Source organism: Porites lutea, chromosome 10 (genome assembly GCF_958299795.1).
Source record: "Porites lutea chromosome 10, jaPorLute2.1, whole genome shotgun sequence".
In the NCBI taxonomy this organism is placed as follows: Eukaryota; Metazoa; Cnidaria; class Anthozoa; order Scleractinia; family Poritidae; genus Porites; species Porites lutea.
This window is the reverse complement of record NC_133210.1, coordinates 560,001-584,527: the sequence shown is the minus strand read 5'-3', so window position 1 is coordinate 584,527 and position 24,527 is coordinate 560,001. Positions and strand designations below refer to the sequence as shown.

At 38.6% G+C, this 24,527-nt stretch overlaps 2 protein-coding genes across 3 annotated transcripts in view; both read right to left on the bottom strand.

Moving 5' to 3' along the window:
- Window positions 1–24: 24 nt before the first annotated feature.
- LOC140950031 (uncharacterized) lies at window positions 25–11,220 on the bottom strand. The gene is made up of 8 exons (XM_073399189.1): window positions 11,092–11,220; window positions 7,790–7,816; window positions 6,300–6,496; window positions 5,390–5,516; window positions 3,292–3,549; window positions 1,907–2,056; window positions 1,159–1,338; window positions 25–266 (listed from the first exon to the last, which is right to left on the bottom strand). Exons 1-7 carry the CDS (start codon window positions 11,141–11,143, stop codon window positions 1,160–1,162), a joined length of 990 nt encoding a protein of 329 aa, XP_073255290.1. The 5' UTR covers window positions 11,144–11,220; the 3' UTR covers window positions 25–266; window position 1,159.
- Window positions 11,221–17,267: 6,047 nt separating this feature from the next.
- The window catches only part of LOC140950214 (tyrosine-protein kinase RYK-like), an 11,330-nt gene continuing 4,070 nt past the window's right edge, over window positions 17,268–24,527 (bottom strand). For both annotated transcript variants that reach the window (XM_073399416.1, XM_073399417.1), the window contains 7 exons: window positions 22,827–22,980; window positions 22,292–22,395; window positions 21,238–21,561; window positions 20,186–20,469; window positions 19,166–19,275; window positions 18,540–18,699; window positions 17,268–17,719 (listed from right to left, as the gene is read on the bottom strand). In XM_073399416.1, the coding sequence (XP_073255517.1) occupies window positions 17,471–17,719; window positions 18,540–18,699; window positions 19,166–19,275; window positions 20,186–20,469; window positions 21,238–21,561; window positions 22,292–22,395; window positions 22,827–22,980 (1,385 nt within the window). In that variant the 3' untranslated portion in view covers window positions 17,268–17,470. The remainder of the gene's footprint in view (window positions 17,720–18,539; window positions 18,700–19,165; window positions 19,276–20,185; window positions 20,470–21,237; window positions 21,562–22,291; window positions 22,396–22,826; window positions 22,981–24,527) is intronic.

Genomic DNA, 24,527 nt, shown 5'->3' with positions numbered 1-24,527 from the left:
AACTCAAGGACTAAACAAGTTCAATTTTCAGTTCAATTGCTTTATTTGTCGTCAATAACTTATCCATTGAGATATTTCAGATGTCTCTAATGATACAAATTACATTATATGAGCATCCCTTATCGAGATCGCTTGTCTACGTGCAGTAAACGTCTGTTAAACTGCCAATTACTAAGTTCAAGAAATCAAAATACTTTGCCGGGGTAAATAAAGTGGATTGCTGGAATATGAGAGCCTCTAGCAGGAAACTGGATGAACATCTTAAACTGAAAGGAGAGAAAAAGACAAAAAAATATATTACGTGTTACTATATTAAATTACTACATTTATCACTTCAAGGTTTTTTGCATAAGTAATAACTCTAAAACAAGCAAACAAACAAACACAGTGTTCTGTTTACAAGCAGTAAATTAACCTGTTTCAGGCGTTTAGACTTTGGGGACGGCTCAAAGAGATGTAAGAAGGAAAAACAGCGAGCGAGGGGGTCTCCCTCTCAGTTCCTCCTCAGTTTCCCGCTCTATGATAGCCTGCGTAGCAAGCGTTTCTGTTTGATTTGGGAGAAACGAAAGACCGAGGTCGAGGAACGGGATCCTCGGCTTTGGCCGCGCGAGAAATGAAACGAATGCCAAAAAATGAAAGAGGGGGGAGGAGGAGGGGAAGGAAGGAAACTTCCTTTCTTCCCCTCCCCCTGCCCGCTCTTTTACTTGCGCCATTTTTCGCGCCGTCTTTGACTCTTGTTCTTCGTTCTTTGTTCCTAAACCGCACGGAAACGCTTGCTACGCTGGCTAGCTCTATGACTTCGCGCCTAACACGTATATAACAGGCCAGCGGTAATTATGCAAAAGAAAGGCAGAGACCAATTGTGGATAGCCTGCGAACGCATACATATTTAGTGTCCCCTTTTGTTCATTTCTCTCACTGTAACAGACAAACTGGAAAGTGTAAAGTTAAAACGGATTTTAACAGTATTATTCATCTTAAGGAGAATTGACTGTACAGTGTCGGTCCATCTTAACAGCCAGTCCACAAAACGGTACAATCCTGCACAATTTCTCATATTTTACATGAAATTATTTCTTAAGTTAATTTAATATAATTTCGGCAAAACTTATAGGGCGCAAATATCTATATAAATATATTCTAATGCGCCATTCTTACTTTACGCTCGTATCTTGTAAACATAATTGGACCAGCTAGCGCCGACTCCTTGGTAACAATTTGTAGCCTGGCTATATTTCTTATACTTCAAGTCATCATCGGACACCCAACACTCGCCATAAAACTGAACCGCAAAGTATTTCTTTCCTGCCTGCTTTGCTAAGTTGTAACAAGCACTCACTGCAAGATTAAAAATAAATAATAAAAAAGAAGAAATAAACAATTCTTAAAAAATTCTATTTATTTTCTTCCTACGCACGAAACTCTTCTCTACCCATTCAATCCCTCATTAACCCTTTAAGCCCCAATATCCACGTACAAATTCTCCAAACTGATCTCCATACATTTCCTTCGTGAATGAGTTGAGAGAATTTGATAAAAGATCAAGGCATTTTCCTCTAGGTGATCATTTTATTAATTCTTATAACCTAATCTCTTGACATTGTATGGATATTGTTAGGAGAATATTGACGTTAGTCACTATTGGGACTTAAAGCCGACAATGAAAGTACAAAGATATTGTTTATGGCATGGTTAATAACGTACAATGGTTACGAAACCCGAAAGATTACTTACTTTCTTATGTGTTTTATCTGATCACTTTTTGCGAAACAAAGACCAAAGATTGTGTAGCCTGAATAACAGGTGCCGTCAAGTTATTTTGTCAGAGAGCTCCAAACAGAAAATGGACACCATCGTTTTCGTCTTTGTATTTTTGGCCGGCTTTTATAACCGTTGTCCTACTTACCTGTTTTTCCCAAATCATACCAGTCGATATGTTTGCGAAGACTCTTGAGAAGAACCATTGTTCGACCATTCCCTGGTTTGTCGTTCCAGCAGCCCAGATCAAAATAAGGTTTGAATCCATAAACAGCATTGTGGGACTTGTCTCCAACACCTGTCCAAGAAAGTATTCATTAGAAAGGCTCTGGGTCAGCAGAGAGGGGTTTCTAGAACATTTCTTACGATAAAATAAGAGAAGAAAAGAAAAGAAAACCGCGATTGGGTGTTTCCAGGAGCCGATTACTCGGCTCCTGGTGTGTCAATATAGCAACCTTATTGCTCTAGAAATACTCAGCAGAAATAGAAAATCGACTCGTAAAACAGGAACTTCGAGAATTCTGAACAACTTCAAAAAACCCTAAAGTAATTCTGTACTTAAGTCCCCAAGGTTAAGGGGCCTTTTAACATATAATTAGATTTTTTACTTTTTTTTCAACTAACGCTTAATTTCTGAAAGAGAGTGAAATGAGAGTGAATTGAGCCAAGTAAATTGATAGGGTGTATATCGAAATGAGAAATGTTTAGAATCGAAGGGGGAAGTAGACAAGTTATAAAAAAGAAAAATAGCGTTAGAATGTGTTACTACAATTCTTAAGGGTCCTGAAGCTTGACAATCAAATAAGAGATTACCAGAAAGTACTTTCCCGTGGTGCTGTTTATTGTGCGTTGAAAGATATTTGCAGTCTTCGAAACCTATCTTGCTTCTGGTGTGTGAAAGCCAAAACGTTCCCTGTGGATTTTGATGATGAGCGTAGAGGTACCAGGTATCTGAGTTTACATCTTGTTGTTCTTTAATCTTTACAGCAGCTCATATGAAACTAAACTCAACTACTCTCTCTCCTCTACTTGTGCTAAACACTGGCAACTTATATAAGAAAAACGTTGGTACGTTTAGGCTTGCCTGACCATGAGAGTTACAAACGCTTTTCCGAGTGACTTAAACGAATTTCCTGTTGATAACCAAAGTGGAATAGACAAACCCATAAGGAAACCAATGAAAGCGTTACAGCTAAACCCACGAGACTCTACCTTAAACCAAAACAGGAACTCTGATGTAGGTAACGATCAAGGTCAGTAATGGTTCCGAAACGTACCCACTTAAAAACTGACAATCAAACCTTGATGACACTTCGGACGACAAACCCATTAAAAAGGTAATAACACTCAAAAACCTGTTAACGCATATACGGATTAACCTTGATCTATAAACTGATCATAACAAGACTCTAGTCACGAGTGAAACGTCAAGCACAAACACGAAATAAACCTAAAATAACCTACAAAATACCTCAGAACAATGAACTGCTCGCGCTTTTTTATTGTTAAGAGAGAATTTTAAAGATAGCATACCCAACTTGCAACCTTCGGGTGATCCCCTCGTCATCTTGTAATCCGGATTTCCTTCCTCGGACCAACACTCGCCAAAGTATTGCACAGCAAATAGATTATAGTCTTTCGAAGAGTTCGCAGCATCCAGTGCGCAGTTCAAAACTGTTTCGCCGATGTTGTACCAATTAATATCTCCTCTGCGGTTCGAGTACAAATCCGACAAAATTCTCTTGTTAGGATTGTCTATCCAGCAGCCCAAGTACTCCAGTTCAGGGGAGTCTAAGAAGGAAACACAACTAGTATAATAGGTTCTCAAATAATATGCGAACAACACAATAGTACTCGTTGGTTATGATTATGCGGCGGAAAATGTTTGGTCATTTTACAACCATAGTTCTAGGCACTGTATTTTTCATGAGAAAGAACTATTAAAATGTAAATAGATTCAGCGCAAAAAGAACAAACTAAGGAATAAGCAAAGCAAGGTGGCAGTTAACTATAACATCGCATGTTGCAAAGCGCGCAATTTTCCATATATAAAACAAGTTGAAAAGTGACGTCGGCAGATATCATGAAAAGATCCTTAACAACCACCAGATCAGTTTGCCTCTTCAGTTACATGGTCAGAGACCAGTGGAACTAAGCAAGTTGAAAGATGAAACGCGGATTTGCGAAGGTAGGTTTACTCTGGTAGATTTTCCGATGATTCAGAGAATTCGACATCGCTGGCGTTTAAGCACATCGGTAAATCAGAGAACCGTTTCATTATATTCAGACACGAAATTCACGTTAGATTCCCGATACAAAATCTCTGGAGACGCCGCGAACAAACCAAAACATTTCTGTTTCCGTTTTCTATACGAGTCCAATACAAAAATATTGCGGATTCCTCACAGAGTCAAAGTCACAAAGTCCTCAGTAAAGACGTACTAGACAAAAGATCGTTTGAAATAGATTGCAAGAATACGGCGTTGGGACCACAGGTCAAAGAAGAACACCACTGGAGGTGGACAACTTTTTCCGGGAAACTTCTACCTAAGCCAGAAGAGTTCTATTTATGTTATGTTATGTTATTTTATTTGCCACACAATAGTTACAAAAAATAAACGAAAAGAGAGAGAAAAAGAAGTAGCGAGGAGACCTAACAGAAACTATAGGAGCTTATGAGGTTAGACCTCCTCGAACTACGGGTTAGAGCTGTTTAACATCAATTAAAGAAAAGATGGCGAAAAGTCGAAGATGGAAATATATATGCACTGTTTTCATATTTACTCAATAATTTAATCTTCAGTTTTTTTAAAAAAGAGGAAAGGGAATGAGAGTTGATGACCTCGTTGTCAAGTGAATTAAAAAACTTAGGCCCTTGAAAAAAGGGCGAGAACTTCTTAGTGTTTGTACGGCAATACGATAGACGGTAGGCCTGGGAATTTCTTGTGTTGTAAGAGTGGCATCGATTGCTTTGAGAGAATTTGAGAAATGGTCATTAAACCTTGTAGGTAAGAATGAATTTTTGCAAGAATACATAAACTGGCCCAGTTGAAGCAAATGGATATCATTAAATTTTAGTATACCGAGGGTCTGTATGAGCATTGAAATGTGATTTATTAATAATTCTAATCCAGCGTTTTTGCAGGATAACAAGGCGGCGGAGATTGGTTTTATAGGTCGAAGCCCAAACTATATTGCAGTAGTAAAAATAAGGATAAATTAAGGAACAGTAGAGCATACGTAGAGAGGTTTTAGGAAGAAAGAAGCTGCATCTAGAACTATTATACCGATTGACTTCGCAACTTTATTTGCAACGTGTGATATTTCCGAATTACTCCTAGAAAATTTGACTCCTTTACTTTAACAATATTTTGATTATCTACACTTATTTGAATGTTACAAATTGAACGCTTTTGTCTTAGTTTAAAGACCATAAATCTAGTCTTATTAAGATTTAGAGAAGGCTTGTTTGCTTTAAAAATTAAACCAGATTGACAGTTTGTCCATCTCCGAGTTTAACATAACTGAAAGGTAGTTCGGATCTTTATGTTTTGACTTAAATGTCTGGAAATTTTGGCAGAATGGGAAGCACTAAGTAACTAGTATATTTATTTCTGGTAAAGTGACTTACCTTCCTTAAGACATCTAACTCCAGCGTCATTCTTGTGAGTGCAGTCTCCAGTCACACCAAAGCCATCATTTTCGCATTCAAGAAGTGAGTGCTCATCTCCAGTGCACTTAACATTGGATAGGAAAATCTGCAAAAAAAAAAAAAACATACAAAATCGAACAGAGTTTAGAAAATGGGCCCTGAATGGGAGGATGGAAGCCCAGGCACCTTGTTTAAGGTTAGGTACCCTGCCTTGGCCCCGTTTGGGGTATAAAAGGCGCATTCTACTAGCATGGTAAGCAAGGAACAGCGAAACAAACACCGGATCCATATGAGGGATCCAGTCAGCTATGATTAAAGATTTATGAATCAGCGAAAAAAGAATGGCTTATTTTCCTTAAAGGAACTTGATACAACTGCCGCCTTTTTACCTCAGGGCCTAACAAATGACCACGGGTATGGTTATATTTAGACAACACAAATTCAACAATAAGGTATAACGTGAAATGTGATGCTATACAACATGAAACAATTAAATAAAATATAATTACAAAAACAGATAGAAAGAAAACTGAATTCACGATGTAAAGAGACGTTTTAGCAGCCATTCTTGCAATAGCAGATGTCATCCGTCGAGTTGTATCAGTATTGTATGTTTATTGCTATGTTTTAGGCAGTAGTTCAGCTACGGAACAAAACAATTAACGCAATCTCTTCCCGACCCCAGGATTTCATCTCGACTACCTTCCCTTTTTCTCGCTTTTATCCTATAGTATTGACGTCATTTCATCGGATATCGCAAACAGTTTCCAAATTTGGTCAACGTTATCTGGTTAAAAAGAATTAGTTAGAGGATTTGACCCAGACAGAAAAATATTTTGAATGAATAATGATGTTATTTATACGCCGCGGGATCATGTTTCGTCATTACCGGTCCAGATCCTTCACCAAAGAAGGCTCGTTTGGCTGGATACAGCGCAGTTTTGAAGCCGAGCTCCCTACAAGCCACTTTTGCAGCCTGCTCGGACCAGCTTTTGTCACAGATTGTTCCCCATTGACCATTATGGTAGACCTCAATACGACCCCCTCCAATATCGTCATTTGCAGTGATCAAGCGAATTCTGTACGCTGAAAAAATAAGTAAAAACAAAAAAACAATAAAATTGAAATAAATAAATAAATAAATAACTTACAATAAATAAAGCAAAGTACGCTCCCGTAAAAAGAACATCGATAGACTGAAATAACGATTTTGATTATAGGCAATTATCAAACTGAATCGTAATTAGCTGGTCCCCGAGTTCACCTGTTACAATGTTGTTGTGTAAGATTTTGTTGCCTCCGTCCGGGTAAAGGAAAACTGCTGCTGATTTTTTTTTTTCACGCATTTAGATGTAAAAGGTGCTATTCCTTTTTTAGTATCCTACCAAATTAATTAGGTTTTTTTTTTTAAATTTTGGGTTCTCTCTTGAATACAAGATTCACTTTCGGTGCCCTGTAGACACGACTGGCCCTTAACGCTGAAAGTGTCTTGCTGCCCGTGCGTCTTGCAAAATGCTTGCACCTGATTGTAATCATTTCATCAAATGAGCATCTAGCCGATTTTTTGAAAACGAATCTAACAAAATTTGCAGCCATTTGAATGAAAAAAGGCCAAAAGGCAGGTATTTTTGCACTCGATCAGCTTGCCGAAAATCACACTCTAAAAAAGCGAAGGCAAAAGAAATGAAGAAAAGAAAAGAGTAGGGAGGATTTGTTTATCATTTGTTTATTTACACCACCACTTTTTACGTAAGATTACAGCATCATATTGAATTTGAGATAAAATTCATAGAACTGTAATTACAAGATAACTTAATCTTGATAACAATACAGTTTAAGTTGAACAAGAGTACTACTTGACGGAAGAGGTCTATTTGGCGGAAAATGTTTTCAAAAATTCGGCTAGACATGAGTGTAAGAGAATTTTACCAAAAAATGTGAAAACATAACTATACAGTAACTCGATAAATGTTAGTAAGGGGGGTACAACTGAAAATGGGATATTGCATTTAATATCCATACCCCCCGGGTTGAGGACTTACCTTTTCTTCTTACCCCTGAAGATTGGCTAAAATTGCATTCATCCCCGAAGACTTCCATAAAATATGGGTTTACCCCTGAAGAATTGGGTCATACCCCCGAAGAATATGGGTTTACCCCTGTAGAATTTCGTGAAAATTAAGGCTTCACCCCCAAAGAATTCCATATTTTTTTACTCTACCCCTAAAGAAATCGAATCGAATTGAATGAGAATTGATTTTTACTTTAATACCAACTCGCAAGCAGATAACAACAAAACAAAGTGCACTTTCTTAAAACGTTAAAAAAATTATATTTTTCGTAAATTCAATTGTTACTGTCTATTATTAATCAACTTACGTATTTCGACGGTTGCCTTGCTGAACGCTGTTGACAAAAATGGATTACAACCCCAATAAGTAGGCCGCACATTTGCAAGTATTTTCTAAGGTGTGAATAAATAAAAAAAGCTAATAAAATCTACGGTAATATGTGTGTCTACAGGTGCCCCTATCAAAAGGGATCCTATAGAATAAAGGTCAAATTAAAGGGGCTGTGTCACGGCAATCCTGTTCATTTTGTCTTATTTTGCCAATTACTCGCCCTCAAAGTCAGAGATTCGAGACAAACAAATATGTCTTCTGAGCATTATTTTTGAAGTTGCAAACTGTTAGGCTGAACAGTTTTCAAAAACCCTAACTTCAATCCGTTTCAATCTTCTTCAGTTTTGCTCACCCCTGGCATCTGTTGTATCTGTTGGGTTATTTTAACCTTCCTTTAAAGTTTTAAGCGGTTATTTTTATGTTTCTCTTAATTTAACAGGCATTTTGTAGTTGCCTAATTTGGCCGAATTTCGTGACACAGCTCCTTTAAGGCGAACCTCTTATCGAATTTCTAGCCCGGGTGTAAAATAAGCCTCTTGTCTTAACGTCCTCCTCGGTATTAAATGTTAGTGTACAAGATTCGGTGAGTTATTGCGATAAACAAGGGTTTGGGAGAAAGACATCCTCGGAGACCCAGGGGCAGATAGTGGGGGAGAGGGAAAGCCTAAACAGGCGGAAAAATATCGCACGAAGAAAAGTAAAGAACGGCGAGAAGAGCCCCTGGGGACAATGTCTTACCAGACCAGTTCTAAACGGTCGCCGCCGTTCTACCTTCTGATTGGGCAGAAAAACACAAACATTTTCTGGCACCAATCAGAAGCCAGAACGGCGGCGACCGTTTGGAACTGGTCTGGTAAGACATTGTCCCCAGGGCTCTTCTTGTCGTTCTTTACTTTTCTTCGTGCGATATTTTTCCGCCCGTTTAGACTTTCCCTCGCCCCCACTATCTGCCCCTGGGTCTCCGAGGATGAGAGAAAGAGGAGACGGGTGATAAGGAAAAAATTGGATTTCGGTGGAAATTTCCCATTTGTTTTTCTCTAATAATTAAGTTCCCGACTGTTTCAGTTCACCCTGATTAGGGACTTCGAACAACGGCACCCAACGACAATTTTCGGAAACAGGCTGTTCGGAAGACGATTTGAGATCTAGAATTTTCGGAACAGTTGTTGCAAAATTTCTTGCTTGCCTGCTTCTCCTAGGATTTTCGAACATCTAAAAAATGGTCTAATTGCCTATTTTTAACGGATTTTTACCCTAAAAAGGTCACCTAGAACTTTCGGGAGTCTTTTTTCTGGCTGGAATTTTCAAAAGGATAAGGTTTGATCCCTATATTTTTCGGATCACTAGACTTTCAGCTAAGAAATCCGAACAGATGAAAAATTTTTAGGGGATAAAAATATGCCTATATCTATCGTTTAAATACTAAAATACGTTTAACAATGTTATGTTTAAGTGGTTTTGAACTATATTCTCGTTGGGTGCCCCTGTTCGAAGGGAACAAAGCTCAGTAGCTTTTAAATTGGATATTAAATGTAGTTTACAGAACTTATTTACATAAGCTGACAAGTACGAAAAACTCTCGATCAAAACTAGAAGAGCGCCTAGGAAGTGTTAATTTGAAAATTTTCCATTTAACTGGAACAAAAACTGTGGTCATTTCGAAAAAACATAGGTAACAAACTTTGAAGAGTGGTTGTTTGGTCATTTTGACCGGAAATCGTTTGAAAAAAACAATGAGTTTTAAATTTGACATTCTTTTTATAGAGTGTTTTCACATGACGTCACGGCGGCCATATTGGTGTCCCAAATGAAACGGCCCCCATGTTGGTGTCCCAAACCAATTCTGTGGGTGTTGAACTCTTTTCTTATGCAAACGCTTTCTTTTGTTCCAATACATTTGCATAGAAGCTGGCCACGTGAGTGAAAACACCCTATTCAAAGGAGCTTGAATGGTACTGATTTCACTTGAACAATACATTGAATTATTTCGTGCAATTGGGTCATCAGTTTCCCTACAGAAATAATCAATATTTGACGTGCATACCGAGCTTTATACCACGAAATTTATTTAGCTGTAAGCTGAGCCTACTTTCGGCTATGTTGTCCCTCGTTTACTAAGAAGAAAAACGGATGATTGTCATAAATTTTACTCCATAATTTGAATAGAATTAAGGTATGGTTCATTTTTGCCCATAACGCAAAGAAAATAATAAGTAAAATCTTGTGCTATTTCTTTCAAGTGAAACCTTGCGTTTCCGTCTTGAGCCTAGGAAAACATGGGAAAAAAAAATACGTTGACCGCTGTGCGGTCTATGAGTTCAGCAATCATTTCACACTATATTATTGCGCTGTGCATAGAGGTTTGAACTTTTCTAGCTTTTTGTCTCTAATAATAAATGACTTATTTAATTTTAACTTTGGTTACCATTCGAGAACGAAAGAGAAAATTTATGAAAAGAGGAAAAAGGTGTTGGCCGCTTGACACTTTAAACTTAATTTTAACCAACGGCATTCAAAGCCTAAACGTTGTCCGCGATATGATAACTCGTAATAATCTCAACTTCTTGAAAGTAAGCGAACAAAATTTATCGCAAGTATACAGGAGAGACATTTTTGTTTTCTGCTTATCTTCTTTTAACTAAAACTTCTGAATTCGCCAGCACTCCTGGCTTTAAGGAGAAAAATCGGACGAAGGATGCAAAAAAGGGATGAGGGTCTATGTCTAACGATGAGAATTAAATCACTGGATTTCAAATATCTTACTATAATAACTTTCCATGGTTTAAAATTTTAAAGTTTCTTTTGTAACCAAAAACCCATAGAGTTGGAGCATTTTAGATTAAAATGTGGTGAAACCACTTATAATATTTTGATTCTTGAAAATATGTTTTAGTCCTTACGGGAACATTTCTTGTCATGTTGAGAATGTGGAGTAGCCGAGATAATTTTGATACCAAAATAGGAAATTGCATGAGGAATATTGCAGTCTTCAATAAGGCAAACAAGAGAAACAGTACTAATATCGACGCAGAGGACTGCAAGGATTTTTGTATCTCTTTTCGGGTTTTAACTTGCGGTGGGGTGAGGGCGATAAATGACACTGAAGTGCAAATACAAAGGTGTGACCATTGATGTAATAGCTAAGAAACAGAATCTTCCAGCAGTCTTGTCAGTTTTCCTGTTAACCTTGCAAAATTCAGTTGATTTAATTCACTGAAACTCTCAAATCGGATACAAAAAAAATTCTCCTACTGATAAACGAACAGTAGATATACTTACCTGCAAGAGAAGCAATTGCGAGTAAACCGCGTAAACTCCATAAAAGTCTCATGGCTGCTGCAGTACTAGTGCTCTCAAGGGCTTCAATCTTAGTTCTTGTAACCACAAATCAGTTTCTAGATCCTATAAAGAGCAGATGAACCAGCGCTAACAAATTATGTTTGCTTTTTTGCTGACAAAAGTGACAGTTAAACGATTAAACAGGAGACATTTCCGGCCAAGTTTCGCTTATCAGGACTGATTACATTCGCTAGTGTCCCATGATTGCTGCGTTTAAAGAAATATAATGAGATGTCCCAGCAACAACAAACGTTAGCAAACAATTTACAGAGATTTATGGCGAATCTTAATTATTTTTTTAAACAAAATGTTACGTTTCCATAGTGCTCAATTTCAAATACTTTCTGCCGAAATCAGCGGATTTGTACAAATAAATTGATTTAATCCACCGCAATTATTTGTCATAAATCTGCACCGGTTGTTCACTTAACAAGCGCTCATTGTACATTTTCCTTCAGGCAAAAATCTAGAGAAGGAATACTTTCTGGATATAGGTAGCGATAATGAGAACTCTGATAAATCGTTGAGTTCCCAGCAGTACTGAACTGCCGAAACTCTTGTATATCGTATGGAGAATTGTGATTTGCATGTTGCTTGCGAGAGATTGATTGAAAATAGTAAAGATAGAAAGTTAACTTCTATAACGCCAGAAATATATACATATATATGTGCAAAATTATATGACACGTCCGTCCGCCTATTTGCTACTGCAATGCCAGTACCGCATGCCATTCATGGTAGTGTTACCAGACGATAAACGGGACAACACCCAGGACGATAAACAGGTGCCAGAAAGTCTTATTCTTCCAACTTAGTTTTTCCTTTAGAACATTTTTGTTCAAAATGGCATATACTACTCAGTTTATGGACTCCTGGTTCGGAATTGAAATTTATAGAGTTGTTTTAACCGTTTAATGCTCTAAACAAAATTTTCAAGGAAATACAAGTGCAAAAGTTATGCGGAACTTCCCAGAAGATTTAAGAAAAAGTCGGACAAAATGCATGTTTTTCAGAGCTTTATCTTACTATTTACTTAGATTTAAATCAACAGTTATTTGCCCGATGGTCTTTTTTCTAAACAGCTAAAAGGTTTCAGCATAATTAAGCTTGAAAAACTACGTTGCCATGAGCGATATTCCACTTCCGGAACTAGTTTCGCGTTAATAACGTGGAGATTAATCTGTTCTTTATTTTAGGCATATGCATTGTTTCCTTGTTTGACAGACCGCGCTGCGATAATTTATTCTTGAAAATGAAAACCCAATTTGTTGTTGTTTTTTTTTGTGTGTGAATCAATCTTCTCAATATGAATTCCTTACCGGCTTTTATTACTACAGCGTGTTTAATCTTTTTCACCGATTCATAGATCACTTAAAATACAAGAAAAGCGTTCAAAAAGTTTCAATTGATTATTTTAAGGGTGAACATTGCAAAAACAAAATTCAAACAAATAAACCAAAACAAAACATTTAATCTATCTGTCATGATGCTTTTAGTGTGAAAAGTGCATAGGAGTGCATTTAGAGGTTTGTCATTACACCCATTACGTGGGACAAAATTCATTTTAGCGACTTTTTTGTAATATTGATTTTTCAATTTAGTACTGTCTCTCCGCTCTTGACACAATTCTAACTGATAACGTGATTGTTTGCAAGCTCGTGGGCGGGGAGCTTAAGGTGAGTAACAAGGATCCTACCAAGACTGACCTTGGCTATCGCCAAGCGACTCCACGAGTAAAGCGAGTGAACTGAACAGGATGAAGTAGGAAACATCGCGGTTGAAATTGCTATACTTTCTCTTTGGTGTTATAGTGCTTTACGATTAGTGTATGGAGCCTTATTAGTCGCAATCTCCTTTGAGTAGATTCTAGAGCCAATGTTAATTGCCCGCCTACCCCTCCCCTAATCCAACGTTGATCAACAAACCCCTCGCTTTGGGTGAAATGTTGGGTTTTGTGAGGCTAGATCAGTAGAAGACTTGTACCGGCAAGGTAATTGAAACTGTTGAGTCCGCAGGCTCAAGTCTCAAAGTAAAATCCCGTACAAATAAGTAGCATCAGTGCTTACAATACGTAATGTACAAGGGAGGTCCGACTCGTGAATCGTAGTGCAAGACCATTCAAATCAAAAGAACAGTCCCGGAGGGAGCCATACCTTTTTGTGATAATGTTTACTTTACTATACGTTTTGGATTCTTTTTAGTGAAAAAGCTCAGTCACACAAAGCCCTTCCCTGAGCACTTATATTGCCGGGCAATCATTGGTGTTATATGTCGGTTGAAAACTTAAATTTTTATTGATCAGCAAGAGTTGTCTTTTCTTATCCGAATCCAAGCCTTCTCATTTGTTCATGAGCAGAGATTGCGCTACCTCAGTCATACAACAAAAGAATTTGAAACAGTCGGTCTCTGGTGGATTTCTATAAGCACATTTCCGGCGAATTTTCCAATTTTGACAATCTGGTCCACTTCACCGCCACTTCAATATTAATTGCTTTTCACATCTTAGCGAGCGGAACCACCTCTCGAAATGTCAATCAGAAGTTTATGAAAATAAAGTAATAACGTGGGCGAGTAATTTTATAGAGGCTAATTTTTTCTGAAAATCGACATTAGACCACGCCGCTTTTGGCATTCATCAAATCTGTCAAATTCAGTTTGAATATTCAAAAAATCCCAAAACTGAAGGCCGTCAGTGATGTATCAAACAGCTTAAGCAAGGGCGAGAGCATAGAAGGAATGGAAACTGATCGAGGAAATCAGGAACAGAAACGATAAGGGAAGGAAAAACACAATCTTATTAGAGTTATACACGGGCCAGAGAGAATAAGTACAAACCAATTTCAGCTAAAAAAACACAAACCGGATCGAGTCATTCCCCAAAAGGAATGCCTGTTTCTTTCCAATAGAAGTAAGTGTTTAATCCCTTAACATTTGTTGTTAGACCATGCTCTTCCATCTTGCAGTTCATTTGAGCTTTATTCAACATTATCAAAGCCCATTAACAGCTCCGCTCAAACAGAGAGAGACGGATATCACAAAAAAACGCACCAGATAATTGTTTTGTATCACCACGGAGATCGTTGAATTGAAACAAAACTGTTTCTGCGTATACCAGGGGGGCAGAATTTTGAAGTTTGTTATTTCGTTCCTTCCTTGTTCTCTTTCTTTATATTCAATGTTGCAATTAACCTTAACGAAGCGGAAAAAAAGTCTTTGCAAAACCTTCCCCTTTCTAAAGAGCCTTCTGTGAGGTATTTTCTTAAAGTACATGACGATAGTGAACTTGGCCGCCACAATGTGCATGTTAGCAAATATACTCTTCACTTAAAATCGTCAGCTGCGAAACTTCTGCTACAATGATCAATGAAGAGAAATACGTACAACTAAATTATATTAACTTTAATAAAAAATAGGTCCGCAATGCGTACATGTGTCTAGTGCTGGGTAATTGAGTAATGTGTATATGATAATGGTTATATAGGATTGCGTTAGACTTCGTGAATGCAATTAGGATTTATCCGCCATAGAGTACAGGAGTGGAGGCTGAGGTATAATCTGAAGCTCCAACAGTCTAGCAAAGAAATATCGCTAGAACTAACAAACGTTTTGAAGGTGATTTAGAAAAGTAAGGAGGAGTAGAGGTTGGTCTGCTTTGGGGTGTGGTTGAAATTATTGCAGACATTTTTCTGGAAGTAGTGCTAACTATTATGAATTTGTTATTTTTAACATCACAGTGGTAACGATGAAATGAATTGAACACAACTTTATTTCAAGGCAACTAGTTTTAAATGAGAAATACAAAAAGTTATCAAGAGGTCTCAATCCCAGCTGACCTAATCGATAGTTTAACAATAAGGTGGAACCTACTGACAATGCAGTTTGATCACAGACATTTTGCTCAGGGCCTGGATTTAACTCGATATCACCGGACATCAAAAGCTTCATTTTCGATGCACAATATCTTTTGGTACAGCTACATGATTTCACTGTTTTGTGCTTAACTAAACAATGCATACTTACTTGTTTACTATTTTGAAACAACTTGTTTGCTGCCCATCTTTTAAGATTTGCATAGTCGGTAAAAAAGCAGTCGCATCTGTGTACGTATGTTACATACCATTAAGTAAAAAGTCAGTCGCTAAACTTGAACAAACTTGAAGATTTAGGAGTAAATGTCCTGAAAATGCGCTTCAGCTTGCGTCTAGCTTTTCTCTTTTTCATGGAGCTCACAATCTTTTTTATCGGTAATCTTGACGGCTCTCGGTCTCTCTGACGTTTTTCCTGTACTTTGCACTGTCTATCAAATTCTCTCTCACACGGCCAGCACACCTCCTCATCAGTGCTAACCATCGCATGGAAAGATTCAGTAAAAACGACCCTTGGGTGATATTTAACAAGATTACGAGTTCTAGTATGACTTTGTCGGAAGGAAATCGCCACAGCTTTCGTATATGTTTGGCTAATGAAAGGTATTTTCACATTAAATCCTTCAGCGGCGAAAGATTTTCTGCCGTTTACATTTCCCTGACAAGGCTTATTTAATCCCTCCGCGGGCTTTGTTATCCTCAAAAGGGGCTCAATATTTCCCATAACGGGCTTTTCTTTCCCCAACTGTGGCTCATAAAGCTTAATTTGTATCCTCTTCGCAGGCGGTCCCAAAATTGCAGCATAGAGATTCTGTCGGCGCCAAGTACCTTGATCTTCAACTTTGAAGCACCTTTCGAAACCTTTCATTCGGCCGGATTGACACATATTTCGAAAGCTGTGGCATACTGAGAAAATACGTCATAAGAAATTCATCACAAAGAAGGAAACTAAAAGGTAACTTACTGATAGGACAACTCGTATCACGTCGAAGAAAGCAACGAAAGCAAATCGTCGTAGAGAGGTTTCTAGCAGTTGTCGGGAGTTGTCGTGGAAAGCACATGGTGTTGGCGCAATTGTCGTCTCTACTAATACACATTCGATTGGTTCCGATTGTCATTGGTTGTTTATTTCGGGTCACGAAGAAATTACGAGTGATTATCGATGATATTGCCCTCCTGGTACCCAGTAAAGAATGCCTCATGTAATTAGTCACGTAGGAGAAACCTCAGTGAAACTTTATTCGTATGACGTAATAATTTGTCATATTTGAAGCACTTACCAGAGGATTTTAGCGTTTTCTCATAGTGTCTGTGCTTCGCACTAGACACAAAAACTGAGAGTCTGCTTTAATAGAATGGAATAAGTCAAATTTTTATATAGCTGGAAATTTTTGGCCAACAGCGCGCGGTCTTATTGGTTACTTCGAGGTTACATGACATCTTACAATGAAAGTGTTTCCCCCCAAAATCTCTGAGAGGGCAACATAGCATTGTATGTATCACGTCAGGGGGGGAGGGGGGAGGGCGGGTTAACAGTGCACTGTTACCCGCGAATGTTGACCGACGACAGCGAGATTTAATAAATTTCCAACTTCAAAATTTCCAGCTAGATAACAAATCACTGGTCCCTCGGGAAACAATTAATTTTGTGTCCCTCGAATCTCAATGCGATTCAATGAGAATTCTCGGTAAACCAAATTAACTGTTTGTTAAATGCCGGTATTCCGCACACAACAGACAGCTTTCTATCTTGCTTGATTCATTGCCAGACGATTTCTCTGGATGACAAACCTAATATATTAATAATCTAATTTCTACATACAATGCGCTCTCGCTTGCTCATAAGGGCGGCGGGCTTTGAGCTCAAATGAACTGCAGTGGTAAATATTCTTAATCTGCTAGGAGAACTGTGCTTTTTGGACAGAAAAGGCTCTGAGTTTGTTCTTAAGACTTCCTAAAGTCCCGAATTTTTCCCATGAGTCTTCACTCCTTAGCATCTCGAAGAACCTTTTGGAAACTAAACCGAGACTTGATGGTGGTTGCTGTGAAGGGTGTCCGTTGACTCTGTTAACCCTTCAAGTCCCAATAGTGACCAAGATCAAATTTCTCCAAAAAATATCCATACAATGTCAAGAGATAAGTTATGAGCATTAATAAAATGATCACACAAGAGAAAATGCCTTGACCTATTATCAAATTCTCTCAACTCATTCTTTAAGGAAATGTATAGAGATCAGTTTGGAGAACTTGCATGTTGATACTGGGGCTTAAAGGGTTAAGAACTACGGTATCTTCACAATGCAATAAGTTACACGATACGGTTAAATCGTGTATGCAGGGAGATAAACATCATCCAACCCACAAAGGTGAAGTAACATGTCGAAGTATTGGTAATGGTTTACAGAGAAACCACAGTTCGATTTTTGTCTACTATCTTGTCCACCTTTTCCCACTCAAATAAAATTGCTGAGAGCGTTCAAGAAGTCCGTCAAACATACAATGAGCTGCCCAAAGCTTGGTCGCTCATCCTGTGATAGTGCCCAACAGCAAGCGATGACTTTGAAGAGTTCGTCTGGGCAGTTTACCGGTTGTGATATTCTGTGTCCTTGTTTAAGGAAATTCAGCATTTCAAAGGCGTCAATGTTACTATAGGGCTGCTGTCCTAAGGTCATAAGTTCCCACAAAAGAACACCATACGACCACTGACCAGTTAGAATGGAACACAAGAAAGAAAAGAAACAGAGTTAATAGAGAAAATGATTCAGGGCCAGGCAAATCGGTTTTTCTTTGAATAATTGACACTGTCTGGGCAATGGGAAAAACTACATGTAGTCCCTATAAGGACTGTTGTATATTTTGCGCATTGTGTTCCAATCTCAAAGAATCGGTTTCTTTTGTACTTAGTGTGATCCCGTCTATGTGTTTCATACAATGTTGACGGGAGAGTAGTCCTTAAAAGGACTGTTGTTTATAAAATAGTTTAAATCACAGGCAGGGTCAGTTTTGCACTTAGTGTGACCATCCATTTGTTTCTTACCATGCTGAAGGGAGAGTGATCACCAGTAAGAGAATGTTGTTTCAAGAACAAAAAGGTTTAAGCCAGGAGCGCACTGAGTTTGCTTGGTACAACCGGCCCGGCAGAGAAGAGTATCTTCAAAACTGTGTTTAAAAAACGTTCATTAATGAAAGCCTCAACTTGTCCATGAATGCCTTTGTGACACGCCTTGTTCCCTTTCTCCTTATAGCTCCTCCTTCTTCTTTTCAGAAAGGAAACCGGTCATTTCGATACAAAGTAGCTTCGATATAAGTCGTTTATGAAATTGCACAAAAATTTCGTTCACTTTAAGTATAGTTTGCGTGCGAACAAGAAAAAACATTTGGGGTGGATATTCTTCGTCCTTTAAGCCAAGTGAGTGGAACTATTTAAACTTCTATCGAAACGACCGGTAACCCCTTAAAACTCTGTGTTTTACCCCAGTACAAAACATTTTAAAGTTTAAGTGTCTCTCTTGATGAACTTACCGCATCACTCGCCACTGTATATCTGCCGTGTTCCAAGCTCTCCACAGCCATCCACTTGACAGGTCTATTTTCATTGTCTCCAAGGCAACAGTAATCTTGTGGAAATAAGTCTCTTGATAAGGCACAGTCAGTTACTTTCACGTTAAAATCATCGTCAATACTACAAGAAGAAGAGAGAAACATTTTTATTGAAGCATTTCCACGGGACACGAGGCCACTCTAATGAATCAGTTAATTCGCTAAGCTTAAAACGTATGATGGTCTTTTCTTTCGCACCAAAGATGTTACGTGAAATACCCCACTTGAACCTAACTACGCGATCACCTGAACTAAGACAAGATCGTGAATCACAGCCAGCATGATCTTGGTTCCTGATCCGGGGGGGGGGGGGGGTTGAACCACGTCCCTCTGCTCGGTAGTCCGGTGCTCTTCCGACTGAGTTAAGAGGACGGCAGTTCAAACAAACAAACAAACAAACCGAGGGGAGTAAAGGGAGCCAGAGTATTTCACGCCCTTCTTTTGCCCATTTATGTCTTCTAAGACGACTATATGAATCTTCTGCTTAGCCTGTTGTAGCTTAAAGATTTAGATTTTTGATAACGGTTTGTTTCAGTATACTGACTTACACACAGTTTCTTGCCGCTACATCTTTGTGGACAATTCTTCGCCTTGCTAGATACTGGAGTCCTTTAGCAATTTGTATTCCAACATGCACAAGATCTGCAGTCGTCAACGACTAAACAAAACACAAAAAAGGCAAAAAATTAACTGAGAGAGCTGTGCAATTGTGACATATGATCACCCTTTTTGTAACTTTGTACTTGAGGAGGAGACTAGCTAAAAGGAGCGTCGGATTCTGCGTTATAATGATACGAGCACAGTTGAAATAATATCGAATACGTGAAGGAATGTTTAACGTATTTTGACATTTAAAGTTGCGCGCAATCAATTTGTATGGTTTGTTCGGCCATTGAGCAGCCAGAGGTCTTTTTAGCAACTTTCACCTGCGTGAGCGGGTAATACAAGTCAAGATTTAATAACAACTATAGTTTTTGGTAGATATTTTATACCACAGTTGTAAATTGCCATGCAGATGTTAACCTTCCTAGATGAAAATATTTGAATAAAATTATTTACAAGTTTCAGCTGTCCGATGGCAACGTACCTACCGTCAGTTGCATCTAAGCGTGGACACGACAGAAAAAAAACATGTTGTAATAGGGTGCCAGACATGACGTGTTTTGTCGCCAAACAAACTGTCACGCCAAAGGTAAGTTATTTATTTGTTTTTGATCAGCGCGTTACCCTCAACTTTCATTTTTCACAACTTTCAGTCACATTTCTCGCTCAGAAACAGCACACTTGACTACAAAAATTATTCTTAACGTCTAAAATCTTACAAGGACTGATTTTGTTGAGCAAAAACAAATCAAGTCGACAACAGCCGCCTACTCCAAACTTCGAACGTTTGGCGCCAAAACATGTCACTTTCACACCCAATTAGAACATGTTTTTTCCTCACGTGTACACGTTTAGATGCAACCGACAGTATAAGGTCTACCCGCTATATTCTGAATCCCAGCAGGGAGGGGGAAGGTACAGGGTAGCTAAGGTTACACTTCTCGTTACTACTACACCACACCTACCTTGGAACCTCCCTCTGGTGATCTGGACTTTTTCATAAACAATTTTAAATTTCCTCTGTTCATGAACGGAAACATCACTAATGGCTGTTTTTCATCCTCCAAACACACAGCCATTACAGGTAGAAGGTTTCTATGAGTTAAGTCCTTTAACATGGAACTCTCAATCAGCAAGAGATTCACTTGATCCTCTGTAGCCATTCCAGAAACTGTCTTTACTAACACACTGTGTTGCTGTTTTTCTCCAGGTCCAGTTAAAACACCACTAAAAATACGGGCAAACGTTCCTGTAACAAAAAGATGAGGTTTTCTGAGTATAGCAAGTCATAAAAATATTGTGCCATATGTGCCATTCCTTTTACCTGCCTTGAATGAAGCTGTTATGCTGGTGCCATTATACAAGCATCCAAGATTTTTACACAAATAATATTTACTCGCGTAAATGCGAAAATATGAATACCTTTTCCTTGACGATGAATTAAACTCATCGCTAATGATGAGCTTGGGAGCTGGTGCCTTAAAGGTTAGTGGGGGGCCAAATGCAATAAGCAGAGAGGAGGTATCCATGGCAACCCTGGAAGCGGGAACCACCCCAAGAGCAGCCACTAACCGGCACCGTCACACTGAATAAATTCAGTGGAGATACTTACCTAAGAGAATACTAACCTGAGAAAATACTTACCAAACCACCAGGCAGGGAGGGAGGAGAGGGAGCAAGAATCCGCAATGATTCGCAAGAAGGCTAAAAATGATCCGCTACGATCAGCAAGCAAAGCTACAAATGCAAAGCAACACTAGCAAAAGGGCACACAAGGAGCCCTGCAATTCCCTGCGGGCCGCCCCGTAGGTCACATACTGAAGTGGGAGAAGACTGCTGGCCAACTCGCTCGAGTTTAGCTTTGCCTAAATGATATTTAGCCACATTAAACAAACAAGCTTTCGATGACGAGTTTTTCCATGATAATGAAAATTTGACTTTTTAAAAGCGGTTGTAATGATGGTGTAAAAAATGTACATTGTATAGATACCCACTGCACCTTGTAAGGTCAGCTTACCTTCCTCCAGTAATTCACCTAACGTAATTCTATCCATTTCCACCGTTATATCCTGCAATTCAGTCTTCATATCCCTGTTTCCATATTTTCCCTTTTGCGTTGACTGCAGTCCCCCTCCACTGTAATAGCCGTCACTGGGAGTGAGAGTCATGGCACTGTCTCGGTTTACCGGGAACCCACCAGGCAGCCTTGGTCTCACGTGAGATATATCACCATTTATGACAGTATGATTTCCCATTACCAGTGGCACAGTATGACCAGGCTGCACATTGGCTGTCAGAGAACTTTGATTTGAATAAATGTTGTGAGGACAATCATTTCCATCTAGTGTAGGAGAACAAAAAGTAAACAAACTGATGAGACAAAAAGCATCTTAATCCTCTGGAATTCCTAAAGCCTAGTGAGAAAAGAAATGTTTTATTTCACACAGTATACTTCTTGTGAAGAAATGTTGACACAAACACCCAGTTTTAAAAGACATTATTATTCATTCAAAATATTTCCCCGATTCTGATTGGCTAAAAGCACACGTTTAATTCACCATAACCAGTTACTGATGACCAAATTTGGAAGAATTTTGACTTTAACGAGGAAATGACGTCAAAAATGCAGCGTTTTTGCAGGTTAATGCAAACCGAGAAGACCTGGGGACGAAGTTGAGTTGTTTTGGTTGTGAACTTGAAAAAAAGGCGGACATTTCACTTGTTTCAAGAGTAAGAACTAGGCGAAAAAATAGCTAAAAACATGGCAAGAACAGCAAGAAGACAACTCGAAGGGCGACATCTGCTATTTGGAGAATATTTGTGGAGCTGGACAAACCTAAACGTACACTATCGAAGATGAACTGAACATCGATGGATCGATGGAGGTAAGCATGTTTCAGCTATGTTTTTAAACTAGGAATTATTTTGAATGAATAATAAAACAGTTATTGAATTCCGCTTTCGTATCATATGAAGAATTATGGAGATCTCGGCTCGATTTCCATAATTCTTCATAAGATACTCAGCCTCATTCATTAACTGTTAATTAAGGGTTGCATAGGTCTTAATACCTGGCCTGACAGCTACTTGTACTTGTAATGGCTGTACATCTGTGTCTGCAGCAATGAGGGGTGTTTTTAACTGACTAGCTTGTCCACCTCCACCATCAGTTTCACTGTAGGCATAGAGGAAAAAAAATGGTGGCATTAACCAAAAATAATGTTTTAGTTCATATTAAATGAAGGTGTGTATAGAGTTTTTGTTTAAATTTCACATCCTCAAGAGTGGAGTGAATGACTGGGAACAGAAGGAAGTTCACCTCATTCTTTGCCCCCTCTGCTGCCGCACGCAACACATTTAAACAAGTTACATAATCCAGAAGGGTATGTGTGTGTGTGTGCGGGGGGGGGGGGAGTTCTTTGAACCTGGAAATCCTAAGGGGGGGGGAACTCAAGCAGTTTTGGAAATCTGGGGGAAGGGGAGGAGGAGGTAAAAAATTTGTGCCTGACTGTTGAGAGGCTGTTGTAATTTGACGCCTGATGATCTGAGCAATGTACTCTGTAAAAGGGGTCGAAGCAAGACAACCCTTCTAACAACCCTACTAACCCTTCTTTATTTGGACTTGGCATGGAATGGACATGGATTGCAGCCACAGCAAGGGCCATGATGAGAATGATGCCACAGGCTACTCCAACTGCAATGTAGAACACAGTGGTTTTATCCATCGGAGGATCAGCAGCTGTGCTTGGTTCAGTCTTAACTGAAAAGAATAATAACATCAATTCTTTACTATGCATCTTAATAATTCAGAATGGCCAAAGGTTAAAGACTAAGGCCCAGTTCATACATTGGGCTGCTGCCGCACTGAACTTAATCAATATTGGGTTTGATAGAAGCATGGCAAAAGCGCAACTTCAATTCAGACATTGTGCCAGATCGAGAGTCAAACTTAATTATTGGGTTCGTACAGTAGTCAATACAGTAGTCGGTAAAAATGACAATGCACTGTAAACTTGACAGCATAAATTGCTACTCACAAAGCTCTTAAAAAATTCAGAGAGAAGAAGGAAAGAAATTCAGCAGAAAACCCTTCTCCTTTTGTATGTGAGACCAATGTTATTATTGGAAGTTTGCTATATTGCTGCTCTTCTTATTTCTTTTGACAAAAACACTCCTGGTCAATCATATGCATGTCGGCAGCTTCCCTGTAACAAGGGTTAGTTCGAAGAAGTATGCTAACACATACACTGATGAGAAATTCAAGAAAACAATCCTCATATCAAAAGCCACCTTTAATTTCATCCTTGGTCATATTCAACATGATTTACAACATGATACTGTCACAGAGGATCGAATTCCACCAGCATTTAGATTGGCAATGTGCCTTTACTGTTTAGCAAGTGGTGTAGCCTGAATTGTCATCCAATTAGATAGCAATTCCCACAAAGTAACATTTCCAAAATTTATACATTTAGTTTGGCACAGCATAAGCATGACATACATTTGAATTACTGCTGTACCAGAGTCGAGACCTTGTGGGATTTGCTCTGCTGCACCACATTGAGAATTTTTCTTCAGGCATCATGTGGTGCACAGCAGAAGCACAACATATGAACTGGCCTTTAATTTATTATTTATAACAGTTACAATTTAATTTGTTAAAAAGACTTTTTGTAGGCTGCATTTTCCCTTTGGCTAAATAAGATGTAAAGTATTCTATTGGAGGTCCATTTAATAAGACTTAAAACACTGCCAGAAATAGCAGGGTTATTTATAAACTGCAGGTGCCAGTAAAGTCAGACTGCAGACTGTGTTTGATTGCAACATAAACATGATAAGCAGGAAGGGGATCATAAGGAAAACAGGAACTGTGGTCTCAAACAGTGATTTCTATTTTAATCCCTAGATATTTTGGAAATATAAAATTCTTTGCTTACTGATCAAAACAGGATCACTGCACCTGAGATTGACATTTTTGAAAAAGCGACAGATTTTGAGACAGATTTTTCATGCAATGAAAACACAGGTTGCAATTACAGCGTGCAGTTTTACAGCTTGCTATTCTGGCAAGCTGTAATATACTCCTAGCTCGCATAACTAGCCCAAAAGTCATTTCTTTACTAGCCAAAGACAATATTTATTTTTGAAGAGCAGGATTGATCACAGTTCCTCTGTCTGATCTTGTCTGTCAGGCAAGTTAGGAACAGATGTCACTAGCCATCTACTAGCCCTGGGCTATCAAAAACTAATTTCTAATTTATTGTACACTAAAACAATATCCATATATCCATAATCAAAGCTAAAGAG

Coding starts and splice junctions, on each gene's coding strand:
- LOC140950031 (XM_073399189.1), bottom strand. CDS start 11,143: ATGAGACTTTTATGGAGTTTACGCGGTTTACTCGCAATTGCTTCTCTT. Junction 5,517..6,299: donor TTGGTGAAGGATCTGGACCG/GTAATGACGAAA, acceptor TTTTTTTTGCAG/ATTTTCCTATCCAATGTTAA. Junction 1,339..1,906: donor GTATGATTTGGGAAAAACAG/GTAAGTAGGACA, acceptor TTAATCTTGCAG/TGAGTGCTTGTTACAACTTA.